Source organism: Panthera uncia, unplaced genomic scaffold (assembly GCF_023721935.1).
Source record: "Panthera uncia isolate 11264 unplaced genomic scaffold, Puncia_PCG_1.0 HiC_scaffold_498, whole genome shotgun sequence".
Taxonomy (NCBI): domain Eukaryota; kingdom Metazoa; phylum Chordata; class Mammalia; order Carnivora; family Felidae; genus Panthera; species Panthera uncia.
In genome coordinates, this window is record NW_026059647.1 from 20,269 (window position 1) to 42,761 (window position 22,493).

Below are 22,493 nucleotides of genomic sequence, written 5' to 3' on the forward strand. Positions count from 1 at the left end.
CCCCCGCCGCCCCCCCCGGCACCTATTTTTATTTTTTTATATTTTAATTTTTTTTAACGTTTATTTATTTTTGAGACAGAGAGAGACAGAGCATGAACGGGGGAGGGTCAGAGAGAGAGGGAGACACAGAATCCGAAACAGGCTCCAGGCTCTGAGCTGTCAGCACAGAGCCCAACGTGGGGCTCGAACTCATGGACCACGAGATCATGCCCTGAGCCGAAGTCGGACGCTTAACCGACTGAGCCACCCAGGCGCCCCCAGGCGTCCGTTTTAAAAGAGCGCGAGGATTCTGATGGGTAGCCGCCTTAGAACCTAGTCCTCCTCCCAAGAGCCCTACTGAGGCTGCCTCCGTCTTTCCTCACAATCTTTCGCGATTTTGGCACTTGCCAGATTAAATATCTAGACTTCCTCTGCTCCGTTTTTATGGGGCCGTTTGTCGGCTTCCACCTGTGGCCCTTCAAAGACCAACACGGTAGCGTGTGGTCAGCCAAAACACCACCTCGCAGCTGCCGATTGTAAGGCCCGGTGTCTAAAAGCGGGTGCAAGTCGGTTTTGCCCTTTTGCTCTCAGGCAACACGTTCCCCTCAGGTTTGTGATACTATGAATTCTGGCTGAGAGGCCCTTTGCGCGAAGAGCCCAGAAGGGCCCAGGAGAAGGAGAGAAGCTCCGTGCCTAATTGTACAGAAAAGATCACTGGACGGCTGCGGTTCTGTGTCTCGTGTGCTGGTGTCTGTTCACTAGTCACCCTTCACCCTTCCCTGACCCCGCAGGCGCGCCCTGGAGCAGCCTGGGGTGGAGACGCTGTTCGGTCCTGGGATGGGGCAGCTCTGTGACTGTCCCTGCACGTTTCCTGTCCGACATGGGGAGAAGACCTTCCCCCTGAGGCGGCGGTGGGGGTTGAAGGAGGTGTGTGAGGCACCTAGACGTACCTCCTCCCCCTCCCCCCTGAGCACCCCTCACCCAGGGCTGAGACGATCTGCTTGCTGGACCCCCTCGGTCCAGGCAGTGCTGTCACCTCCTGCGCCCCGGAGCCTGGGTAGCAGTATCGGCCAGTGTTACTGTAGCTTCGGACCCAGCTGAGCGCGCTCTGTCCCACACTCTCTGATTCACTCCTGCTCGGATCTCCTGTGGGTGAGTGTGTCCACGCTCATTAAAAGGAGGGGAGAATTTTGACCCTATGAACGGGAACATGGTTATTTGTATACTATAAGATTTCTTGTGGGTTTTCTTGAAATAGCTCCCCTGTTGTACCTAAAATCCCTTCAGTTTGTAAAAGGCTTTTTCCTAGTGATATCTAGATCCAGATGTGGGGGCGCCTGGGTGGCGCAGTCGGTTAAGCGTCCGACTTCAGCCAGGTCACGATCTCGCGGTCCGTGAGTTCAAGCCCCGCGTCGGGCTCTGGGCTGATGGCTCGGAGCCTGGAGCCTGTTTCCGATTCTGTGTCTCCCTCTCTCTGCCCCTCCCCCGTTCATGCTCTGTCTCTCTCTGTCCCAAAAATAAATAAAAAACGTTGAAAAAAAAAATTAAAAAAAAAAAATAGATCCAGATGTGCCCTTACGCTAATTGTTGCATCTTGTTTCAGTCTTTGTAGACGTTACCTCGCGCGAGTGTGTGTGTGTGTGTGTGTGTGTATGTGTTCACTTTCTCCAGCAGCTCTGTAAGTACCTCAGAGGCGGCGCCTGCTTCAGGCTGGGCCCGGGTGCTCCTGGCGTGGGGCTTTCTTAGACCAGGCAGACCAGGGACATCTTTCTGTTTAGCCTGCCTACTTGAGAGGTCTGTAGGGATGCACGCTCCAAACAGACTGCCCCTCCGTGGTGACAGCGGCGGGCAGGTGCTAGAAACCTGCCCCTGCCCCCCCCCCCCCCCCCCCCCCCCCCCCCGCTATTACAGGGAATGAGCTCAAGCTGGAAGAGCCCGGAGCTTGCCCGGCCCAGGGCTGTGTTGTTCCAGATGAGGCGGCTAACACCCGGGGAGGTGAGAGGACGTCCCCAGTGCAGCACCAGCCTCTGCCGGGCCTGGTGGTTGTGCGGTAGGGAGACAGGCCACCTCGATGCGACAGCACGATTGCTGTCTTACCCCAGTCTCAGCGACTCTGCCGTTTCGTCTGCAAGTATCTTAAGTCCCAGCCCAATGAGCCGTGTCATCCTACCGCAAGTTGCCATGGGCGAGCACTGGGCACTCAGGGTTTTTGAGACTTAACGATCAGACCCAGAGGTAAGCTCAGCCCCTAGTGTGCCAGCCGCAGGGCCATCTGGTGCCCAAGTGGCACGCAGTACCCCAGGATATAGGGTACTCATCTGCCGGGAGGTAGTAACCGCAGGTGTTTGGGAAACAAGCAGAGGTCGGTTGTGGGTCCAGGGAGGGTATGTTTCTTCCACGTGGGGTCCCTTACGGTTGGAGAGTGGGCCTGGCCCACCCCACTGGACCCGGAGACAGTCCCTTTGAGCTATTTCTCCTCCTCCCTTGTCGCCTTTAAAGTGCTAGTTAGAATAGCCAGGTTTGGGGGTAGTGTTTTCAGAATGCCTATTCTCAGAATACCCTCCTGGGGCTTTGGACTGAGCAGTGCACCTGGGACAGGGCTGTCCCTCCCTCTATCCTGATACCCTCTCTGTCGAGACCCTCTGTTACGTGAAGACGGCGTTCCGTGCGCACGGGTCACCCGGAGAGCAGAGATGTTGTCAACATGTGGACTCCCAGGCGGCAGAGCTGGGGTGGGACCTGGGAGTCTGCATTTCAGTAAGCTCTGGGAAGATGGCGGGGCTGCCGTCAGGGGCCACACCGAGTCAGCACAGTTCTCGTTGGCCAGCGCCATGCCCAAGGGCTGCGCCGTAGGTCACGCTTGCCAGATGAGGAAGGGCAAGTTTGCAAAACCGGCTCTGGAGTGCTCTTGCCAGGGCGGTCTTGGGCAGCTCACCTGCCTCTCCAAGCCCCCCGGACTCCGGTAATGGTGGAGCCCCTTGTAGAGGCTGTGAGGTCTGCAAGGGGCAGAGCGTGTGGCACTCCTCCCTACACTGTGCAAGCTCAGTAAAGGTCTGTCGTTCCCTGAGCCGACCTGACATCAGGTGGTGGAGGTCTGGAAGGCAGCGATGAGGCCATGAGCCCTCTCTGCGCCTGGACAGTTGGCCTGCGGCGTGCTTACCCCCAGGGATGCCCAGCAGCCCTAGGACAGCAGCCTGGCCCCAAGAACAGAAGAAGAAGTCGTGTTTACTGTTTCCTTTTCTACCTTTTAGTCGTGCTCCTTGAGGAGGGAGGTTTCCTCCTAAAGCTTCCTGTTTGTACCCTCCCTTCAAATCCAGGAGTCATGGGCGGTTTTGTTCTATGTCCCTGCGGCCTCTTGCCACCGAATGCACGCACCGCACCCCAAACATCACGGCATCTATAGAGACCCAGCCCTGCTGCCCAGGCTCCAGCTGGCCTGCCGCGGGCGCAGCTCCCCAGTCCTGCCCCCTCACTTCGCAGGCAGTTGGACTCGGTCCCCTTGCTCTGCCCCCTGGGGCAGGCTGTGCCTCCCAGGCCATTCCAGCAAGCTGGCAAGCTGCAGCTGCACTTTCCAGGCAGTGATGCAGTCATGCCGCATTGCCCAGCCCAGATTGCGGTGTCTGGGGTGTGGGATCAAAGAGGGAGCTCCCTGGGGACAGTGCTGCCCCCGGGGGCTGAGAGCACAGAGGCCTGGCCAGTTTTCATCTGACGCAGAGGAGGTGGTGGACATCCCTTGCCTGTATCTCTGGTGGTTAGTTCCTGTGCAGCCTGGCCCTTCCCACCTTCTCCCACCAACCATCCAGAAACAGGAGTTTTTCTTCTCCCTACCCAGCTAAGCAGTGTATGTGTATGTATTGTGTATAAATGTTTGCACGTATTTTCATTTTTTCTCCCCATCTAAATGTATGTGCATATTCCTACAGATTTTTATTCTTGTCTCATTCTGAATCTATAGAAAACACTAAAAAATTATGGAATTAATTGACCTCAGTCTTTGGCTTTAGCAGAACTTCCGATGAATAATTTCCACGATTAATAGGATTTTCTGGTTAGGGGCACTGACCTTTGTCTTTTCTTCCATACTGCCCAGACATTTCCAGCTGTTCTCTCCTCCCCATGCATGGGAGGCCCTCTGGCCATTTGTGTTTTGCTGGTAAAACCTTCTGTCCTCAGGTGGGCAGCTTGCTGATTGCTGGGTTGTCCGGGGCTGGCCACATGATGGTCACCTGCTCTGAGAAAGGCCTTACCCTGGCATATGCTAGAATCCCTGACCAGTCACATCCCCAGACCCAGTGTGAACGGGGAATTCGGGCTCACGTGCCATTTCCTCTCACTTCCGGTTTTCCGGTTCTGAAAGCCACCATACTGACGTTTGTAAGTAATGTCACAGAGTTCGAGGTTCCCCACTCCCACAGTGCCTACGTGTGAACATACAGATCTGGGGTTTTTTGTTTGTTTGCTTGTTTTTGGCTCCAGACCAGCTTCTGATGAGCTGTTTCTCCTGGATGCAACTGGCCAAAACCATAGCCAGAGAGAACCAGTAGAGCCGGGCACAGGCACCGGGCAGATAGGTAGGCAGGGTGGGGGCTCTCAAGCTTCTTGAAAGTGACCCACTGTAGAATATTAAATTTTACATCATGATTTAAAAGTTTATTTATTTTGAGAGAGAGCTTGAGCAGGGGGAGAGGCAGAGAGAGGAAATCCCAAGCAGGCTCCGCTCTGTCAGCTCAGAGCCCACCTTGGGGCTCGAACTCACGAACTGGGAGATCATGACCTGAGCCAAACCAACAGTTGGACGCTCAACCAGCTGAGCTGCCCAGGTGCCCCTAAATTGATTTCCTGACTAATGGGTCACAGCCCACAGTTTGGAAAACACTGCTCTAGAGAGCATTCCATTCATTCTGGGATTTCCAAAACTTTTCTAGAAGTCCTCACTGCAGGACAAACTTCCCAGTCTGGCATAATTAGCTTCTCTGGCCACCCAGTTGCAGTTACCTCGGGGAGGGGAAAGGGTTAAGGCCACTGGACCATCCCCCTCCCCACCCATCTCCGTGCCAGGTGCTCGTAAATTCTTTAAAGGCAGTGTTCACTCCTTGTACATTTGGATGTTGTCTCTAGCCCTGAACCTACAGGAAGCTCTAAAGAAATTAAATGGCCTCCATCCTAGGTGTCAGCAAAGTTCATGGTGAATGATTTCCTCTGTTCTCACCTCCCCAAACGGAAGCCGGCGGAGCACGTGTGTGTGCACTCACCAGCATGCCCCCTCTACTGCTGGGTTCCCCCCCACCCCCCCACCCAGTGCGGCGTGGTGCTTGCAGTAGACCCAGCCCACAGGCAGTGTGGCTAGGCCCTTCAGGCTCGGGGACAGCATCAAAAGTGTGTGTGACACTGAAGGGGTGGGGGTCTGCTTAGGAGGCCCTGGGGTCCTCGTCACAAGTGGAAGCCCCTGTTGACCTGTTTCATCCTTCTCCAGTACGGCTTGGACTCAGCCTCGGCTCAGGCTGTATGGGGTTGTTACCCCCTTGGGAAGTAATAAGCCTTTAGAAATTTCCAGTGCTCGTCTGACCTCATATTCCTTTCAGGACTCTGTTCTTTGAGTCCTGGCCTAGGTAAACAGCCTGATTCCTACGTGCGTCTGCTGGGCCACGCTGCCCTCCACCTCCCCTCACCGGGCAAAGCAGCAGCGTAGCTCAGAAGATTCTGGTTTCCTTGCTGAGCACCATGAGGCCCCTGAGCGGTCTCCCCGGGGTCTCGGGCCTGGCTCAGTCGAGGGGAGTGTAGTAAAACCTCACTCTGAATATAAACCCAAGCTGGGCCCGCTGCCGGCTGTCCCCGGTTTTCCACTTGCTCACCAGGGCACCGTGAGGGGCTGGCAGCCAGCTTGTCCTTGTGATCTGAGACTTTATTAGGTGCCCGTGGGTGCTTGGCATGATGCCGTACCTTTTGTGTTTGAAGCTCTTTCTGGTTGTAAGTTGAGAGTCTGGTGGTGAGAATATCACTGCCCCCGGCCCCCCCCCCCCCCAGCAAAGACCAGGTTGGTTTTTCTCGGGTGGTACTTAAGGAGATCTACCCACTTCGCTTGTGTTGTGGCCCTCGCCAGAGTCTGACAGGAGATGGCGGTGGCTGGTGGGCGGGTTCCAGCCCTGACACAGATGCTCAGGTACCTTTAAGGCCCCTCCTTTGCCTTTTGTTGGGGACTTTCTGCCGCTTCCCCTCTCACACTGGGGGCCCCTGTGCTCGGGCTCCTGACCAGGAACAAAGCCACTTTTTTTCCCCAGAGCAAGTGCTTGGCCTCCGCTGAGCAGGCCAGCCCTTACGGCCACCCAGTCCTACGGATGTGACGTTCGGTCCGCTTGAAAGCAGCTTCTTGCATTTTCAACCTGTTGATCAGCCTCAGTTTGCCTTTTTCTACTCTTGAAACAGTTTGATATCGTGAATTTGGGCTCCTCCAGGTCAATAAAGAGCAATGTTATGAGTGAGGGTCTAGACCAAGGATTGCAGGACCAGCTCGTGTTTCTGTCGTGTTGTCAGTGGTGGGCCCCGAGACCCCAGCTCAGAAGCAGTGTGCACCTCGGGTGGGGGGCAGGGAGAGGAGAGTAGTCCTCCTGGTCAGAGCAGAGCTCCGTGGGGCTCAAATGGAGGTGATGGAAGTGCCTAGCCTCCCTGCCGTGTTGCCTTTTCCCTGTGATCTGTGTTGCTTCCCAACTATGAGCTCTGCCTTCTTTCTTAAAAAAAAAAAAAAAATTTTTTTAATGTTTTTACTTATTTTTGAGACAGAGAGAGCATGAGCAGGGGAGGGGCAGAGAGAGAGGGAGACACAGAATCCGAAGCAGGCTCCAGGCTGTCAGCACAGAGCCCGACGCGGGGCTCGAACTCACAGACCGTGAGATCATGACCTGAGCCGAAGTCGGACGCTTAACCGACTGAGCCACCCAGGCGCCCCAGTGAGCTCTGCCTTCTGATGAGACTGTATGGAGGGCGATCCTTTCCCCCAGTGCTCTTGTCTCCCTCCTGCCACCATTCTGGGGGCAGCCTCAGGGCTTCTCAGCCTCAATGCAGCTGATGCTTTGGGCCAGCGCATTCTTTGTCATGGCATCAGGGATAATAGGGTGGGGGGCTGTCCTGTGCTTCCTTGGACGTTTAGCAGCATCCCTCCCCACTGTGTACCAGAAACCCCTTTTCCCAGTGGTGACAGTGAAATGAAAAATGCCTCCAGACACTCCAAATGTTCTCTGGGGAGCAAAGTCGCCCCCAGTTGAGAACCACTTGGCTAACTGGTCTCCCTACCCCTCTTTACAGCCGGCAGCCAGAGGATCCTTTTAACGTTATTGTCATGCACGCGCTCTGCTCCGAGCTCTGCTCCGAGCCCCGCACTGGATGGAATGGGTCTTTGTCCAAGGCCTGAACGCGCCAGCCTCATCTGCTTACTGCCCTCCTTGCTGGTCATAGAACACGCAGGCCCACAGGGTCTTTGCGGCAGCCTTTCTCTCTGCTTGGAAAGCTCCCCGCCTTCTTGTACTCAGATCTCCGGTCAGATGGCACCTTGGCGTGACCTTTCCTGACCAGCCTTGAAAAGAACTCACTCACTGGGGTGCCTGGGTGGCTCAGTTGGTTAAGCATCTAACTGTTGATCTCAGCTCAGGTCTTGATCTCAGGGTCGTGACTTGAAGCCCCACGTTGGGCTCTGCATCGGGCATGAAGCCTACTTTAAAAAGTAAATAAAAGGGGCGCCTGGGTGGCGCAGTCGGTTAAGCGTCCGACTTCAGCCAGGTCACGATCTCGCGGTCCGTGAGTTCGAGCCCCGCGTCGGGCTCTGGGCTGATGGCTCGGAGCCTGGAGCCTGTTTCCGATTCTGTGTCTCCCTCTCTCTCTGCCCCTCCCCCGTTCATGCTTTGTCTCTCTCTGTCCCAAAAATAAATAAAAAACATTGAAAAAAATTTAAAAAAAAAAAAATAAAAAGTAAATAAAATAACTCACTCACTCTTGCTTCCTCCCCTCCCTGGTCTCTCACCCCTGCCCCTGAGTTGCCTTTTTTTTTTTTCTGTATGGAACTTAGCACCGCCTGACCCGTGTGTGCACTCACACGCGTGCGTCTCCTCCTTGCGCTAGAGCTTAAGCTTTGTGAGAGCAGGCACTTGTCTCCCCAGCGCCTGGCCCATGGCCGGTGCTCAGTCATCATTGTTCAGATGAGTCACCTCCTCTGTGAGGCCTGGCTCTCCTCCCGCAGGGCAGCGCCAGCGTCGCTGTTTCCAGAGCAGGCGGGGGGGAGCAAACGACGTCCCACAGTCGTGTCCCAAAATCGTCTGAAGTAATGCACGCTCCCTTTAAAAGCCATCCACAGTCCCTTCTCATTCGGAGACAGGTCAGCATTTTGGTGTGGTATCTTTTTTCTCCCCCCTGTTCAGAAGCCTCTGGCAGCTGCACTCTCAAAAAATGTTGATAGTCCCCTCCTCAGAGGTTGTTCAGCAATTTAGAGACCTGTCCATCCCCCACCTCAGATCCCACTCCGGTAACGAGTTTTCGGCAACTGCAGTCAGGGTGTACCTACCAGAAAATCACTGGTAGGTTTTGCCTCGCGGCTGGTTCAGCTCCAGAGCCCGGCATTTTCCTAGAGCGGGCACAGCGCCCTCTAGTGCTGGCCTCCAGTGCCCGCCGTCTGGGTGCCCGATCTCTGCATCCCCGGCCCAGGAATGAATACAGCGCTGATCCGCTGTCTTCCACTGTGATGGACCTTCCAGGAACGTGTTTTACTCGCTTCTCATTTTTGCGGCTCCAGGGAGGGTTGGGCTTTTTGTGCGGTTAAGAGAATGGCCCCTGGAGCCAGATTGAGTTCAAGTCAAGGTCCACCTCCGTGGAGCTGTGTTTTCTTTCTGTCTCCGTTTACTTCTCTGTAACATGGGAATGGCCGGAGCAGTGTGCTTCGGAGCTCCCTGGAGGACCTCACAGGTTACAACACACAAAGCACCGAGGAAGCTGCTTGTCGCACTTGGGCGGTGCCGTGGGCAGAGGACTCCAGAGCTCCCGAGCCCCCGGGAGCACTGAGGTGCCTCCCAGAGTGGGGCTATGGAGAGCCTTCGCGATGCAGGTAGCACGTGACGGGAGTGGGGCGAGGAAAGGAGAGCGTTTGGAAGGACCTGTGCGGTGGAGAGGCGCCTAGGAGGGGGAGGACTGGCTTGTGTGGACACAGGCGGTGCCCCGTGTGGGTGGGACGTAGGGAGCTGGGGAGGAAGGTTGTGAAAGATCAGCGAGAGCCTTGCAGGTTGATCTAAGCCCTTCCAGACGCCCTTCTCTCACCGTCTGGAATTCCCGAGGGAAGGCTATGTAGCCAGACCCGTGGCCGCCACACCCCTTTCTCCTCCCTGCCGTTCCCACTCCGCTCCCCTCCCCGCGTTGTCAGGGCTTTGGAGAAATGTCACTCCTTGTCACAGAGGGTTAGAAGGGCCTGAGGACCAGGTGGGGAGGTCGGCAGAGCCATACCCAGAGGCCGGTGTTTGCTCCCCAGCTCCCCTCTCCCAAGAACACCGTGAACTGCTGCCCTGCCGCCTTCCGCACGGGCTCACGAAGGCAGGGTGGAGGAAGCCCACCTCTGGCCTTGCAGTGACGCCAGCCTTCACCCACGTGCCGTTCCCGCTCTGGCCTCGGAACGGTCGCCTCGGTCCCACCCACCCACCCTCAGGAGCAGCGTCCCTCGGGCCAGGGTGCCGCGAGGCCGGGCGGCGTGCCATCACAGACTACACTGATTCGGGAGCTGGGCCTGTGCCCGTCCCTTCCCTGAAGCTCTGTCGGGCCCGACACAGACCCCTCGGTGGGGACGTGATCTGCAGACTCAACTTGGGGCTGGCTCTCCTCAGGGATCCCCGGGCAGATAAGGCGGCCTGTGCCCACGGCCAGGGCTCACACCAAGGGTAGCACCCCTGTGTCCCACACAGCACAGCCCCTCTCCCATTGGATTTCCTGGCACTGTAACTTTGGTTTCTATGGCAACTTGGGAAGATCTGCAATTGTGGCTTTTGAAGTCTAAAATGGGAGCAGAGGTTTGAGATAGGGTGGGACAGCACTGAAAATACCATGACCCAGACCAGAGCTCTGGGCACAGAGGGTTACAGGATAAGAAGTTCTTTGAGTTAGAAAAGTGGCCCCATCATCACGGCAGACCCTGAGCAGAGCTCCTTGTGGCCCCTCACAGCCTCCTGGGGTCTTTGAGCAGAGGGAAGAAGAGCCTGACCTCAGAGGGCCTTCAGCCTGTGCCCTGGGAGACAGCAGATCTGGCATTAGCTGAGCACTTACTGTGTGCCCGGTGCCCTGTGACCGTCTGTGCTTTCATTGCCTTTGTGATCCCCTCCACCACTCCCAGACGGCTGCTCTCACGTGTGAACGTAAGTGACTTTCCTGAGGTTTCAGAGCTGGCACGTGTAAGTGTCTGGCTCAGGGACCCCTGATTTTAACCCCCGGGCTTACTCTTAGCTGGATCATGGGCTTATATTCCCAGGTAGGAGAATCTCCATCGCTTGTCGATAATGGGGCCCGTCGCTTCCTCCTTTACTTTTTTGTAAATCACATCATCCTACTGATAGCAGGGTTTGTGTCAGCCATCGTTGCCAAAATTTCGGTGACCTTGAGCCGGTGTCTCAGTTCTCCTTCCGTGGAGTTCACCTTTCCCTGCCCCAGGCCTTGCACTGGGGGAGTGAGCCTGAGGAGTCTGAGGTTGGGTGTTGTTTGAGAGAATAGCTCTCGCACCCCTGTGGTTTGGGGTCTCGGAGGTGCCCGTCCAAAGGAGGTGGGCGGTCAGAAACTCGCCCGGTACCGTGACTCAGTGAAGCATTCCCGAGGGGCGTCCCCGACCACCGTCTTGCGGCCGGGCCGTTGGAGGGGGATCCCGTGCCTGGCAGAGGTGGGGGTCAGCCCTCGAGGGGCCCTGGCTGTCCGCTCAGAGGAGGCTGTGCCTGGCCGGCTGTGAAGGGATGGGTCCGGTGCTCGCCGAGCAGTTGGCGGGGCTCCAGAGCCGGCCGTCGCGAGGGCTCCCCCGCGGTGCTGTGCTCGGCTCTGCGGAGCAGTAGATAAGGAGCAGGCTGCGGCTGGTCGGAAAGGATAGCCCAGATTACAAGGTCGTGTCAGGCGATAGCGGGCGTCAGGGTGACCCACGTGGCCCGGTGTCACGCCGCTCCTCCACCCCCTGTAACTCAGCGCTCAGTGGGGGCGCAGGCAGGCACTCGCAGAAAGTAGGAAAAGGATGTCACTCCTAGCAAAGCGGTCTTGCTGTGTGACGGGCTGTTGAACCTGTCATTTGAAGGAGGCCTTATGTGATCTGTCATTTAGGCACGCTTCTCGGTATGATCGAAACGACCTTCGGTCACCATACTGTTTGCCTTTGGAGCTCCAGGAGGTAGCGCCTGGAGTTCTGTCTGTCAGTCCGGCTGCCGTTAGAGGGTGTGTGGCGCTGGCCAAAGCCGTGCTCGGCACTTGGGGTTTGTGTGCTTGGCTGTCTGTGTGTCACAGCGTAGTCAGAAGTTGGGGGGGAACGCACCCCGTGATGACATCAGAGGCCATTCTGTCACACCGTGTTCTCTTTCTCAGCTGAAGCTAGAGGACCGCTCTGTGGTGCCCCGGGACGTGGTCCGGCACATGCGATCCACCGTGAGTGTTGGTGCGGGGGTTGCCTGGGGAGTGTCTGGGCCGGGTCTGCCCTGGCGGCCGGTGCCGTGCGCCTGCTCGGGCCTGGATGCCTTCTCCTCCCCAGGACAGCCAGTGCGGCACCGTGATCGACGTCAGCATCGACTGTGCCGTCAAGCTCATCGGCACCAACTGCATCATCTACCCCGTCAACAGCAAGGACCTGCAGCACATCTGGGTGAGCGGCCCCGCCCGCCGGTGACCGCCCTCTGCTGTCTGTCCGGTTGTCCCCACGCGCACCACACCTTCCGGGCACCTTCCCGGGGCGGGCTCGCCTGAGTGGCGCTCCTTGTGAGGAAGCCGTGCAGACGTGAGGTCGGGACACCTCCCTGTGCCTCCGGCACGCATTGCTGGTGGGGTTTTCCTTCCCTCGCTCCCTTTCTTCTTTAACACTCTGTTTTGAAAAAACAAATTTCTTCCTTAGTTTCTTTTTTAAGTGATTTCAAACTTAGGGAAAGCTGTACGTTCCCATGCTCCCTGTGTCACTGGGCTCCTTGGCGGTGAACCTTTCCCTCCGTTTGCCCCATCACCTTCCTCCTCCCTTCCCCACATTTCCTTCTGTCTCCCTAGTCTTTTCTCTGACACGCTGGAGAGCAAGCTACAGACACAGCGCCCCACGGGCCTGAAGCACTACGGTGCGTACTTCCCCAAACCTGGAACCTGTCTTTCAGCCCCCCGTTCAGGAAGGTGGCACTAGCACGCATCTCTCCGACCCAGAGACCCCATCCGGCTGTTCCAACGGCCTTTCCCCTCCGATCCGGGACTCCATTCAGAAGCACACTTTGCATTCGGTTGTCAGCCCTTTGATTCCTCATCTGGAACTGCTCCCCAGTCTTGCTTTGTTGTCCACGCCCTGGTACCTTCCAGTGGCTGACCTGAGCGCGGAGCCGTGTCATCGGCCTCCTGACCAGACTCAGACCCCGCATCCTTGTCAGGACCGCCCCAACAACACCCAGAGCTCTTCCTGGCCCGTGACATCCAGCGGCCACAGTAGGGGTGGTCGTCGTGATCCCGGCAGTATTGGTGTCTGCCCAGCCTCTCCACAAGGTCACCATTTACACCACCTTTGCAAGGGATTCTGCTCTGGGGAGAGATGCCTCAGGGTTGCGTCAATAACCTGTTACTTTTGAAACCCTGGTCCACCAGCCCAGCCTCGGTTAGCACTTCCCACCCGAGCCGGCCAGCTTTGCGGGGAGGTGCTCCGGGGTTGTGTCCATAATTGCTGAGACCCCGATCCGCCAGCCTTAGCCTCCGTTAGCAATTCCCACCTGAGCCGGCTAGCCCTCTAATGCTTGCCGAGTGGTGATTTGATGGCACGGTGGCTTCTTGTCCTTTTTATTAGTTGGCATTCTGTACGGAAGAGCTTCACTTTCAGCCTCGTTCGTTTAATTCTTTTTACGTCGGTACGGACTCCGAGGTCCCCTTCTGTTCGGTTGGTTGCAGTCCATCACTGCCAGTGTTTTGTTGCTTAAATTATTGCAGATTTGGCCAGTAAGCGCCCCTTCAAGCTGATATCTGTGTCCTTTCGACACTTTCCCATCCTGGGTCTTGTTTTTGGTTTTTGTTTTGTTTTGTTTTGTTTTAAGCACCTTCTTACTTTCTACCTCTTCTGATCCGGCCCTGGAATCAGCCATTTCTCCCAAGAGCCTTGGTTCCTTTCAGAGGGGAATGGCATTTTAAACAGAAATCTGGCTGTGTGCAGGGCATACGGATCGCCAGCAGGGCCTCTCAGGACCACACCAGGAGATGCCTGTGTGTGTACCCGGAGGCACGTCTGAATTTGTCAGCACCTCTTCTACGCACACATGAAAATATGTGATTTTGTCTCAATACTTCTAGTTCCGTTTGAGCAGCTCAGGTTCGTTCTTTCCTTTCCCCTTTTCTGTGTGAGTGAGAACCTTTCCCAGCAGGGAGACACTTGCTTACGTATCGCTTACTTGTCCACGTAACCACCCTCCACCTGCCACCTCCACAGCCCACTCCTGCCCCGGAGCCCTGTGTCCTCGGAGGCTCCGTGGCCTCGGCACAGGTCTCTCGTTGCCGCCAGGCAGACCCACCCCGCCCCCCGCCACCCCCTCCTCCGACCTGGGAGGGGGAGCCGGGGTGCAGCGTAGAACTCGGGGCGGGGGGGGGGGGGGCGGCTCAGGCAGCGAGCTCCTCGGATCCCTCCTCCTCCGTCTCCGGGCAAAGAGGAGCTGGTGGGCTGCACACCAGTGCCTCCCGCTGCCTCTCACACCGCGGCCCGGTCCACAGCCCTTCATGTACGGGGACTACATTGCCTATGACTGCTGGCTGGGGAAGGTCTATGACTTAAAGAACCAGATCATCCTGAAGCTGTCCAACGGTGCCAGGTACACGGCTCACCCGTGATACGGGGCCACGCTCTGCAGGGGCCACCCGCGGGCCGGGGAGGGCCGAGGGTGTCTTCTCGTGGGGCCTGCGGTGACGCGCGCTGCTGGCTCTGGGGGCCCGCCCCTGGGCTGGTCTCCTGTCGCCCTGGCCTAATTTAGAGCATCTGTTAGGGGTTGGTGCTTTATTTTCGATAATTTTTAATGGTAGTCAGTACTCAGGGGTCGGGGCCTTGTTTGTGTCGGGGGAACCACTTGGGCCGGTGTGACCGTCATTGTGCCCTGGTGGAGACCAAACCCGTGTTCGCCGTTTCAGGTGCTCCATGAACACAGAAGATGGCGCCAAGCTCTATGACGTCTGTCCCCATGTCAGCGACTCTGTACGTTTGCTCCACCCAGGCAGGCTTCTCCGGGGGCGGGCTTGGAGGGGACAGAGTCTCTTGTTCCTCTGCCCTCTGGGCCGCACAGGAAGAAGGACTTCTTAGCAGAGAGCTGCGAGCTGGCCCGGGCTAAGCAGACGCTGCTTCTAGGCAGAGTGGTTTCCTAGAAAGGGGGTGGGTGCGTACCAAAAGGTCTAGAAGCCTAGACCTGGACAGAAAGTATTAGAACTTCTCTTTGCCTTTTGTTAACTGTATGTTTTCTTTAACAAATAGCCACTCTTCAGTATTAGAGTAGTACGCTGTGTTGTTACAGTTGGATATTTTAGAACGATAGTATATGACTGTTTATAAGTAAGTATGGGAAGGGCGCATGATCAGGCCGGTGTGGGGACTCCTGCCCTCTAGAGCCCTCGAAGTGTCACCCTTGACCGACAACACTGACCTGGCCTGAGAGCTTGTTGGAATGAGTCAGGTGTACATTCTAGTGAGCTCCCTGGGTGATTTATGTGCATTTTAGATGTGATGCGTGCTGCTCCGGAGCCCTAGGGTCTGTCTTAGCTTAGAGGGCTGGGGAGCATGCAGGTGTGAGGTGAGGCAGGCGTAGATGCAGAGAGCACTGTCCCCTGGGCAGGTGCCACTCATAAGGACTTTCTCTCTGGCCCCACATCCTGCAGGGTCTCTTCTTTGATGACTCCTATGGCTTCTACCCGGGCCAGGTGCTCATCGGCCCCGCCAAGATCTTCTCTAGCGCCCAGTGGCTGTCTGGGGTCAAGCCCGTGCTCAGCACGAAGAGCAAGTTCCGCGTGGTGGTGGAAGAGGTAAGGCTGGGGTGGGGCCGGGGCCTCAGCCTCTGCGCCCTGGTGCCGAGCTCTTACCACTCCCTTGCTGTCTGCTCGGAGGACCAAGAGGCCCCTTAGCCCTCTTGATCTGAAAGGGCTTTAAGGATAGAGGGAAGCCAGGGCGTGGTCTTGGGGTAACTGCTAGGCAGGTGTCCCCCAGCCTGACCCAGCAAGGTGGCACAGCGGTGAGTGGTGGACCCGCCGGGCCCTGACAGGGTGGGGATCCGTGGGGTGAGGCTGTAGTTGTTACAGGCGGGGCCTGCTCTGGGGGTGTCCTACTTGGTCGTAGGCCGTGAAGATCCGTCTGGCTTCCTGCTCCGGAGGTCAGGTGGGCTCCGGGCAGCTGCTTAACTGAGAAAGCCGTCAAGCTGCCGACTAAGGCCCTGTCCCACCCGCCATCCCCAGGTGCAGGTCGTAGAGCTAAAAGTCACATGGATTACCAAGAGTTTCTGTCCAGGGGGCACGGACAGCGTCAGCCCCCCGCCCTCTGTCATTACCCAGGAAAACCTAGGCAGGTGAGTGCCTCCAGCATGCCCACTCCAGCGACCCCGGTAGCGTGCCCCGCTCGTGTCTCTGGACCCAAGTGAGAGCCGTGGGGGGGCCGAGATCACCGTTGGTCCAGCCCTCGCTTCTCTCCCTCCCAGGGTGAAGCGTCTCGGATGCTTTGACCATGCTCAGCGGCAGCTTGGGGAGCGCTGTCTGTATGTCTTCCCAGCCAAGGTAGAGCCGGCCAAGATTGCCTGTGAATGTCCAGAAAAACACTGCGCCCAGGGGGAGGGCTCTATGGCCAAGAAGGTACGTCCTTGGGGTTGGGATAGGTGGGCGTTTGAGGAACCGGCCGGCCGTGAGCTATTTCCACGGCCGGGAAGGACGGTCTGTGCTTTAGGCCTTGGGGGGCAGCCCCGATCACCTTGCAGGCCACCTCGATGTGTATCGCTGCCCCCCTCCCCCCAAGCTGCCTGGGTGTCCCACATGCCCAGGGTGGGGCCAGGGGCGCCCTGCTGCTCCACAGCCCCCGTGCCTCCTGCTCCGCCCTCATAGGTGAAGCGCCTGTTGAAGAAGCAGGTCGTGAGGATCATGTCCTGCTCCCCGGACACGCAGTGCTCCCGAGACCATTCCATGGAGGACCCGGGAAAGAAAGGAGCGGCCAAAGCCAAGAGCGAAACGGGGTCCGTCAGCCCCGAGGAGACGCCCGATGGGGCCGCCAGCCCGGTGGAGATGCAGGATGAGGGCCCAGAGGAGGCCCAGGACGCGGGGGAGCAGCTGCCCCCCTTCCTGCTGAAGGAAGGTGGCGACGACAGGCTGCACTCGGCAGAGCAGGACGCGGACGACGAGGCCGCCGATGACACGGATGACACCAGCTCGGTGACCTCCTCTGCCAGCTCCACCACCTCCTCCCAGAGTGGCAGCGGCACAAGTAGAAAAAAGAGCATCCCCTTGTCTATCAAGAACTTGAAGCGGAAACACAAGCGGAAGAAGAATAAAATCACTCGTGACTTTAAGCCGGGGGACAGGTAAACCCAGAGGTGCCCTCTCCCTCCTGGCTGAGTGTCCGGCCCGAGGCTGTCCGTGTGGCTCCCGCACACGCGAGCACAGTCTGCGAGCCCCACGCAGGCTCGGGGGGGTGCCCAGCTGAGGCCGCGTAGGTGCCTGGCCTTGGCCTGCGTGGAGAGGAGAGCTCTGGGAGTGGGGCCGGCAGGTGGCGTGGAGGCACCGTGTGGGCCCCGAGCCTGGCCTCCGGGACCGCGTTCACCGGGCTCTCCCAAACGAGGCCTCAGAGGAGGTCCCGGGGCACGGGACGTGCGGGGGAGCATTCACGGACCTGTCTTTCCTCCTTCTTTCCTTGCCTGTTGCGTGCGGCCCGGCCGACCGGATGCACCGCGCCTGCAGGGTGGCGGTGGAGGTGGTGACCACCATGACCTCGGCAGACGTGATGTGGCAAGACGGCTCCGTGGAGTGCAACATCCGCTCCAACGACCTCTTTCCCGTGCACCACCTGGACAACAACGAATTCTGCCCCGGAGACTTTGTGGTGGACAAGCGAGGTAGTGCTGGCCCCAGAAGGCCGCCCAGCCGAGGGCCCGGGCAGCGCTTGGGAGGGAGGGGCCGGACGGAGGTCTCGGGCTCAGGGAGGAGACGCCCCCTTTGAAGAACTTCTTCAAGGACTGGGGCAGCCTTCTCTGGCCTCTGCCAGCCTGGCAGAGGACACGGGTCCTGTGCCCTGTGCCCTGCGATGTAGTGGCGGCGGGGGGGGGGGGGGGTGCGCGGCAGGGCTCCTTAGCCCTCAGTCACGTTCCCTCCTCCGGTTTCCCAGTCCAGACCTGTCCAGACCCCGCCGTCTACGGCGTGGTGCAGTCTGGGGACCACGTGGGCCGCACCTGCATGGTGAAGTGGTTCAAGCTGCGGCCCAGTGGTGATGACGTGGAGGTATGCGCAGCCCCCGCGTCTTCCTTCAGGGTGGGCTCTGGTGGGCTGGCCGTAAGGCCCGTGGGCTCATGACAACCCATCCCGTGCTCCAGCTGATTGGAGAAGAGGAGGACGTGAGCGTCTACGACATTGCTGACCACCCTGACTTCCGGTTCCGCACCACGGACATTGTCATCCGCATCGGCAATACTGAGGATGGAGCTCCTCACAGGGAGGATGAGGTCTGCCTGCCCCGCCCCCACCCCAGTTCATGGCCTCCATGCCGGCTCCCCGCCCCAGGCAGCATCTGCGATCCCCGGAGTTGCCACCGGGTGGCTCCAGGAGACCAGACCTGCAGGTCTCCTCCGGGCTCCGCGTGCCCTCGCGTGCGCCTCCACAAGGATTTGCCTGCCTGTCGGGATCAGACTGCACGCAGCTGCTCCCCGAGCCCCAGTGGTTCTGTTTAGCGGGGAAGTCCGACTCCTGGTCCTGAGTGCCGTGGGGGCACCGGAGAGGCTGGGGGAGGGGGCGTCCAAGCCGTGCCTTGGCGAGCAGGTGGGAACATCAGGTGGGGTCGAGCCGAGGAAGGGCAGGAACCCCGTCCCGAGAAGGTCAGGAAGCCCAGGGAGGGCGGAATGCTGAGCGGGAAGGGAGTTAACAGGGGCTTGGTGTCTGGCTGCCGGTGCCGGAGCCAGAGGGCCCCACGCTTGAGCTGCTCACCGTGTGCGGCCTCGGGCTGGCACCCGTGTCCCTTCTCACGGCCTCGCCCTTGTCACCCATTGCCGGAGCTCCCTTTTGGAGGTGATCTGGCCCTCACCCTTCAGAGAGATGCCCCCTTGACCCTGTCCCGTTGCCCTGCAGCCATCAGTTGGCCAGGTGGCCCGTGTGGACGTCAGCAGCAAGGTGGAGGTGGTGTGGGCTGACAACTCAAAGACCATCATTCTGCCCCAGGTAAGCCCCTGCTGAGGCCCAGACCGTCACCGTGGCAGCTGGGGCTGGGAGCCGTGGCTCGTCTCCTGTCGCTGCTCACGGAACAGGGAGACAGGCTCTCGGGTCTTCCCGGTGAGGGTCTCTTCTTTGGGGCGTTTGGGTCTCAGAGAGCGCCTGAGAGGAAGGAGCTATCCCATGCAAAAGTGTGGTGTGGGCAGTCCGGAGAACAGAGGGGCAGCCCACAGCTGGCCCGTAGTCTTGTCCCACCTGGAAGGTTCCCCAGGTTGCCAGGTGTGTGCAGATTTTCACAAGCTTTCCAGATCTGCCTGTGTCCCCATCTCACTGTGCTGAGAAACACAGGTTACTTCCTATAGGAGATAGAGCCTTTCCCACCAACAGTCCTAGGAAAACTCTTCACACGTCAGCAAGAGAAAGGAGAAGAGCTGGCCCCCGGTCCCAGCCCCTGCTGGTGGGCTCTGAGCAGCAAAGCTATTCTCAGTACCGTTTCCCTCCCCCCTTGTGTGAGCTGATCTGCACGCCCCAGCTCCCCTCTCCTGGCACCTTCACGGGGTAGGGGAGGGAGTGACTCACTCACCCCCTCGTCCGGGCGGCCATTCCAGGGTACGGGAACAGGATGTGACACAGGCCAGCTCTGCTGAACCTCCCCCCGCCATTGCACGTTCTCAGCTACCCGTGCAGCCCCACGGAGGTGGCTGACCTGAATCCTCTAGGGGAGGGGCCGGATTTGCCATCAAGGTCAAATGGTGGCCAAGGGGTGCACACAGGGGCAGGGGAGGCTGGAACAGCCTTTGGCCGTTGGTTGGGGTTTTGAGCTCCCCCCCCCCCCCCCCCCCCCGCAGTGGGTGTGGGGCAGGCAGAGGCGCCTTCTAGAGACCCGGGGACCAGCTAGTGCAGAAAGACCCAACTGCAGAGTTGAGAACAGGAGAGGGGGAACGGGTGGAAGGGGCCTGCCGAGGCCTCGACGCACCCAGTCACCATCCGCTCTGAGGGTCGGGACGGGCCCCAGAGTGAGGGCCCCGGAGCGCCCAGCAGAGCCTCTCTGAATTGCCTGTCTTGGCCCCCCCCCCCCCCCGCCCCCCAGCACTTGTACAACATCGAGTCTGAGATTGAGGAGTCGGACTATGACTCGGTGGAAGGCAGCACCAGCGGGGCGTCCTCGGATGAGTGGGAGGACGACAGTGACAGCTGGGAGACGGACAACGGGCTGGTGGAGGATGAGCACCCCAAGATAGAGGAGCCCCCCATCCCGCCCACTGAGCAGCCGGCGGCCCCCGAGGAGGACAAGGGGGTAGTGATCAGCGAAGAGGCTGCCACGGCCGCCATTCAGGGGGCCGTGGCCATGGCTGCCCCCGTGGCTGGGCTGATGGAGAAGGCCGGCAAAGACGGGCCCCCGAAGAGCTTCCGGGAGCTGAAAGAGGCCATCAAGATCCTGGAGAGCCTCAAGAACATGACTGTGGAGCAGCTTCTGACAGGCTCGCCCACCTCCCCCACAGTGGAGCCGGAGAAACCGACTCGGGAGAAGAAGTTTCTGGATGACATCAAGAAACTGCAGGAAAATCTCAAGAAGACCCTGGACAACGTGGCCATCGCAGAGGAGGAGAAGATGGAGGCGATGCCAGACACGGAGCGCAAGGAGGAGAAGCCGGAGGGGCAGTCACCCGTGAAGGCCGAGTGGCCCAGCGAGACCCCGGTGCTCTGTCAGCAGTGCGGCGGCAAGCCCGGAGTCACCTTCACCAGCGCTAAGGGCGAGGTCTTCTCAGTGCTGGAGTTCGCGCCCTGTGAGTTCACCTTGTTTTTCTTGCCGGATCTGGAGGCCGGGTGGCCAGCTGCCGCCTGAGGGGAGGAGGCCACGTCCCCGGTGTGGTCACTGGTGCCGATGCCAGGCTGGCGGGTGCGAAGCGCGTGGGGTTATCCCCCCGTCCGGGGCGCACACCCAGCAGCCGGCCGCTCCCTCGGGGCCGGGCTTCCCAAGGGCGGCAGCTGTGTTTCCAGATAGAGCTCTCAGGGGCTTGCCGGTAGCGATTGACCGCTCTTTCTTGCCTTGTAGCAAATCACTCTTTTAAGAAAATTGAGTTCCAGCCTCCGGAAGCCAAGAAGTTCTTCAGCACGGTACGGAAGGAGATGGCGTTGCTGGCTACCTCGCTGCCTGACGGCATCATGGTCAAGACCTTCGAGGACAGAATGGCAAGTAGCCCGGCGTGGGCCTGGCAGCTGCAGACGTGCTCGTGTGGGTGCTTGGTACCCGGGGGGCCGCGGGACCCGGCAGCACCTGGGAGGCCGTCCGCACCCCTCACGGGGCAGGACCCCCACACATGTGTCCGGATCGCATGGCTCCTCCCTTTCTCCCTCCTGTTAAAAGTCAGTTTTGAAGCACAGAGCTTTACCTGAGTCCTGTTCTCTTGAAATATTACAACGTTGTGGAAAAGGCGAAAGTTGCCTTTGAGCAATCCTCAGCCCGCCCCTGGGAGTCACGACTGAGTTTTGTGGGTCTCCTTATAGGAGACCCTCTTTTCATGTCTTTACCTTCTCGTGTGTCCCCGTAGACACTCCGTGTGATTTGTTTTACGTGAACAGCCCGTCCTCGTACATGTCACCTGCAGGTTGCTTGTTTCACTCAATCGGGTAATTTTTTAGACCCACCCCCCATGTTGATGGATGTCGATCCAGTTCGTTCTTTTTTAGCTACAGAATAGCGTCCCGTCACGCGGCCATGCCGCATTGCGTTTTCCACTCCTGTCTTCGTGGCTCAGGCCCAGGGTTGAGTCCTGCCACCAGAGGCCGTGTGAGCACCTCCTCGTTCCAGGCGCAGGCCAGCCCGGTCCGCCGGGCCCCTCATTTATCCAGCACGCTTACCAGGCGCCTGCTGTGTGCTGGGCCTCGTGCGAGACCCTGAACCCTACTCTGACCCGGGCCCCAGCCCAGCCCTGGTGAAAGGGGCCCCAGGACAGAAGAGAGGCGCTGTTCAGACCTTCTTGCCGCAGGCCGGAAACCACAGAGCAGGGCTGGGGTCTCCACAGGGTCGGTGCTGCTCCGGGTTCTTAACGACACTTTGGCTTGTTCTTGGATTTTAGTAAAACTTGTGAAATTCCCGGCTGGTCTCAGCTGTGCTGACAGAAGGGACTAGCATGTTTTCCAAGCCTCACTCGGAGGGACGGGGAAGTCGTGCCTTCTCTTGAGGCCCACAGGGCGGCCGCGTGGGAAAGCGCGGGAGAGGGTGCTGTCGGTCCAGTCGGCACTCCGCCCTCGCCATTCCGTCACCCCGTGTTCCGAGCGCGGGTCTGGCTGCCGATGCCGCCCCTCCGCCGGCATGCGCACAGATCTTGAGCGTCTGTGGGGCGTCTGCCCGGTGACTTAGTGACCTGAGTCTCTGGCACTCTGCCACCGTTTCTGCTGGAATTCCAGATCCCCTATCCCTCCGGTTCCCAAAAGCAGGTAGAGCCTTGCCGCCCTAGGATGTCCTTTCATTTTCTAACTGGTTGTGATTATTGTTGGTCTTCATGGGGGTGGAGGTCAGGGCAGGTGTTTTAAAGAGTAAAAATAAAAGTAACGAAGGACCCCTGGGTGACTCAGTCGGTCAAGTGTCTGACTCTTGGTTTTGACTCGGGGCGTGATCTCACAGTGGTGAGATCGAGCCAGCCCCGTCGGGCTCTTCGCTGACAACACAGAGCCTGCTTGGGATTCTCTCTCTCTCTCTCTCTCTCTCTCTCTCTCTCTCTCCTCCCACTCCCTCTCCCTCTCCCTCTCCCTCTCCCTCTCCCTCTCCCTCTCCCTCTCCCTCTCCCTCTCCCTCTCCCTCTCCCTCCATCCCTCCCCCTCTGCCTCTCCTTCGTTCATGCTCTCTCTCAAAATAGATAAATAAAAAAAACTTTTGGGGCGCCTGGGTGGCGCAGTCGGTTAAGCGTCCGACTTCAGCCAGGTCA

At 58.8% G+C, this 22,493-nt stretch overlaps 1 protein-coding gene across 1 annotated transcript; it reads left to right on the forward strand.

Moving 5' to 3' along the window:
• The first annotated feature begins 423 nt into the window (after positions 1-423).
• On the forward strand, positions 424-22,284 carry LOC125918152 ((E3-independent) E2 ubiquitin-conjugating enzyme-like). The gene is made up of 18 exons (XM_049624192.1): positions 424-515; positions 771-910; positions 1,891-2,029; positions 3,460-3,604; positions 11,404-11,613; positions 11,717-11,827; positions 13,903-14,000; positions 14,314-14,377; positions 15,052-15,195; positions 15,622-15,731; positions 15,861-16,011; positions 16,258-16,730; positions 17,107-17,261; positions 17,531-17,643; positions 17,736-17,864; positions 18,484-18,573; positions 19,655-20,351; positions 20,621-22,284. Exons 1-18 carry the CDS (start codon positions 424-426, stop codon positions 20,959-20,961), a joined length of 3,402 nt encoding a protein of 1,133 aa, XP_049480149.1. The 3' UTR covers positions 20,962-22,284.
• The last annotated feature ends 209 nt before the right edge of the window (positions 22,285-22,493 follow it).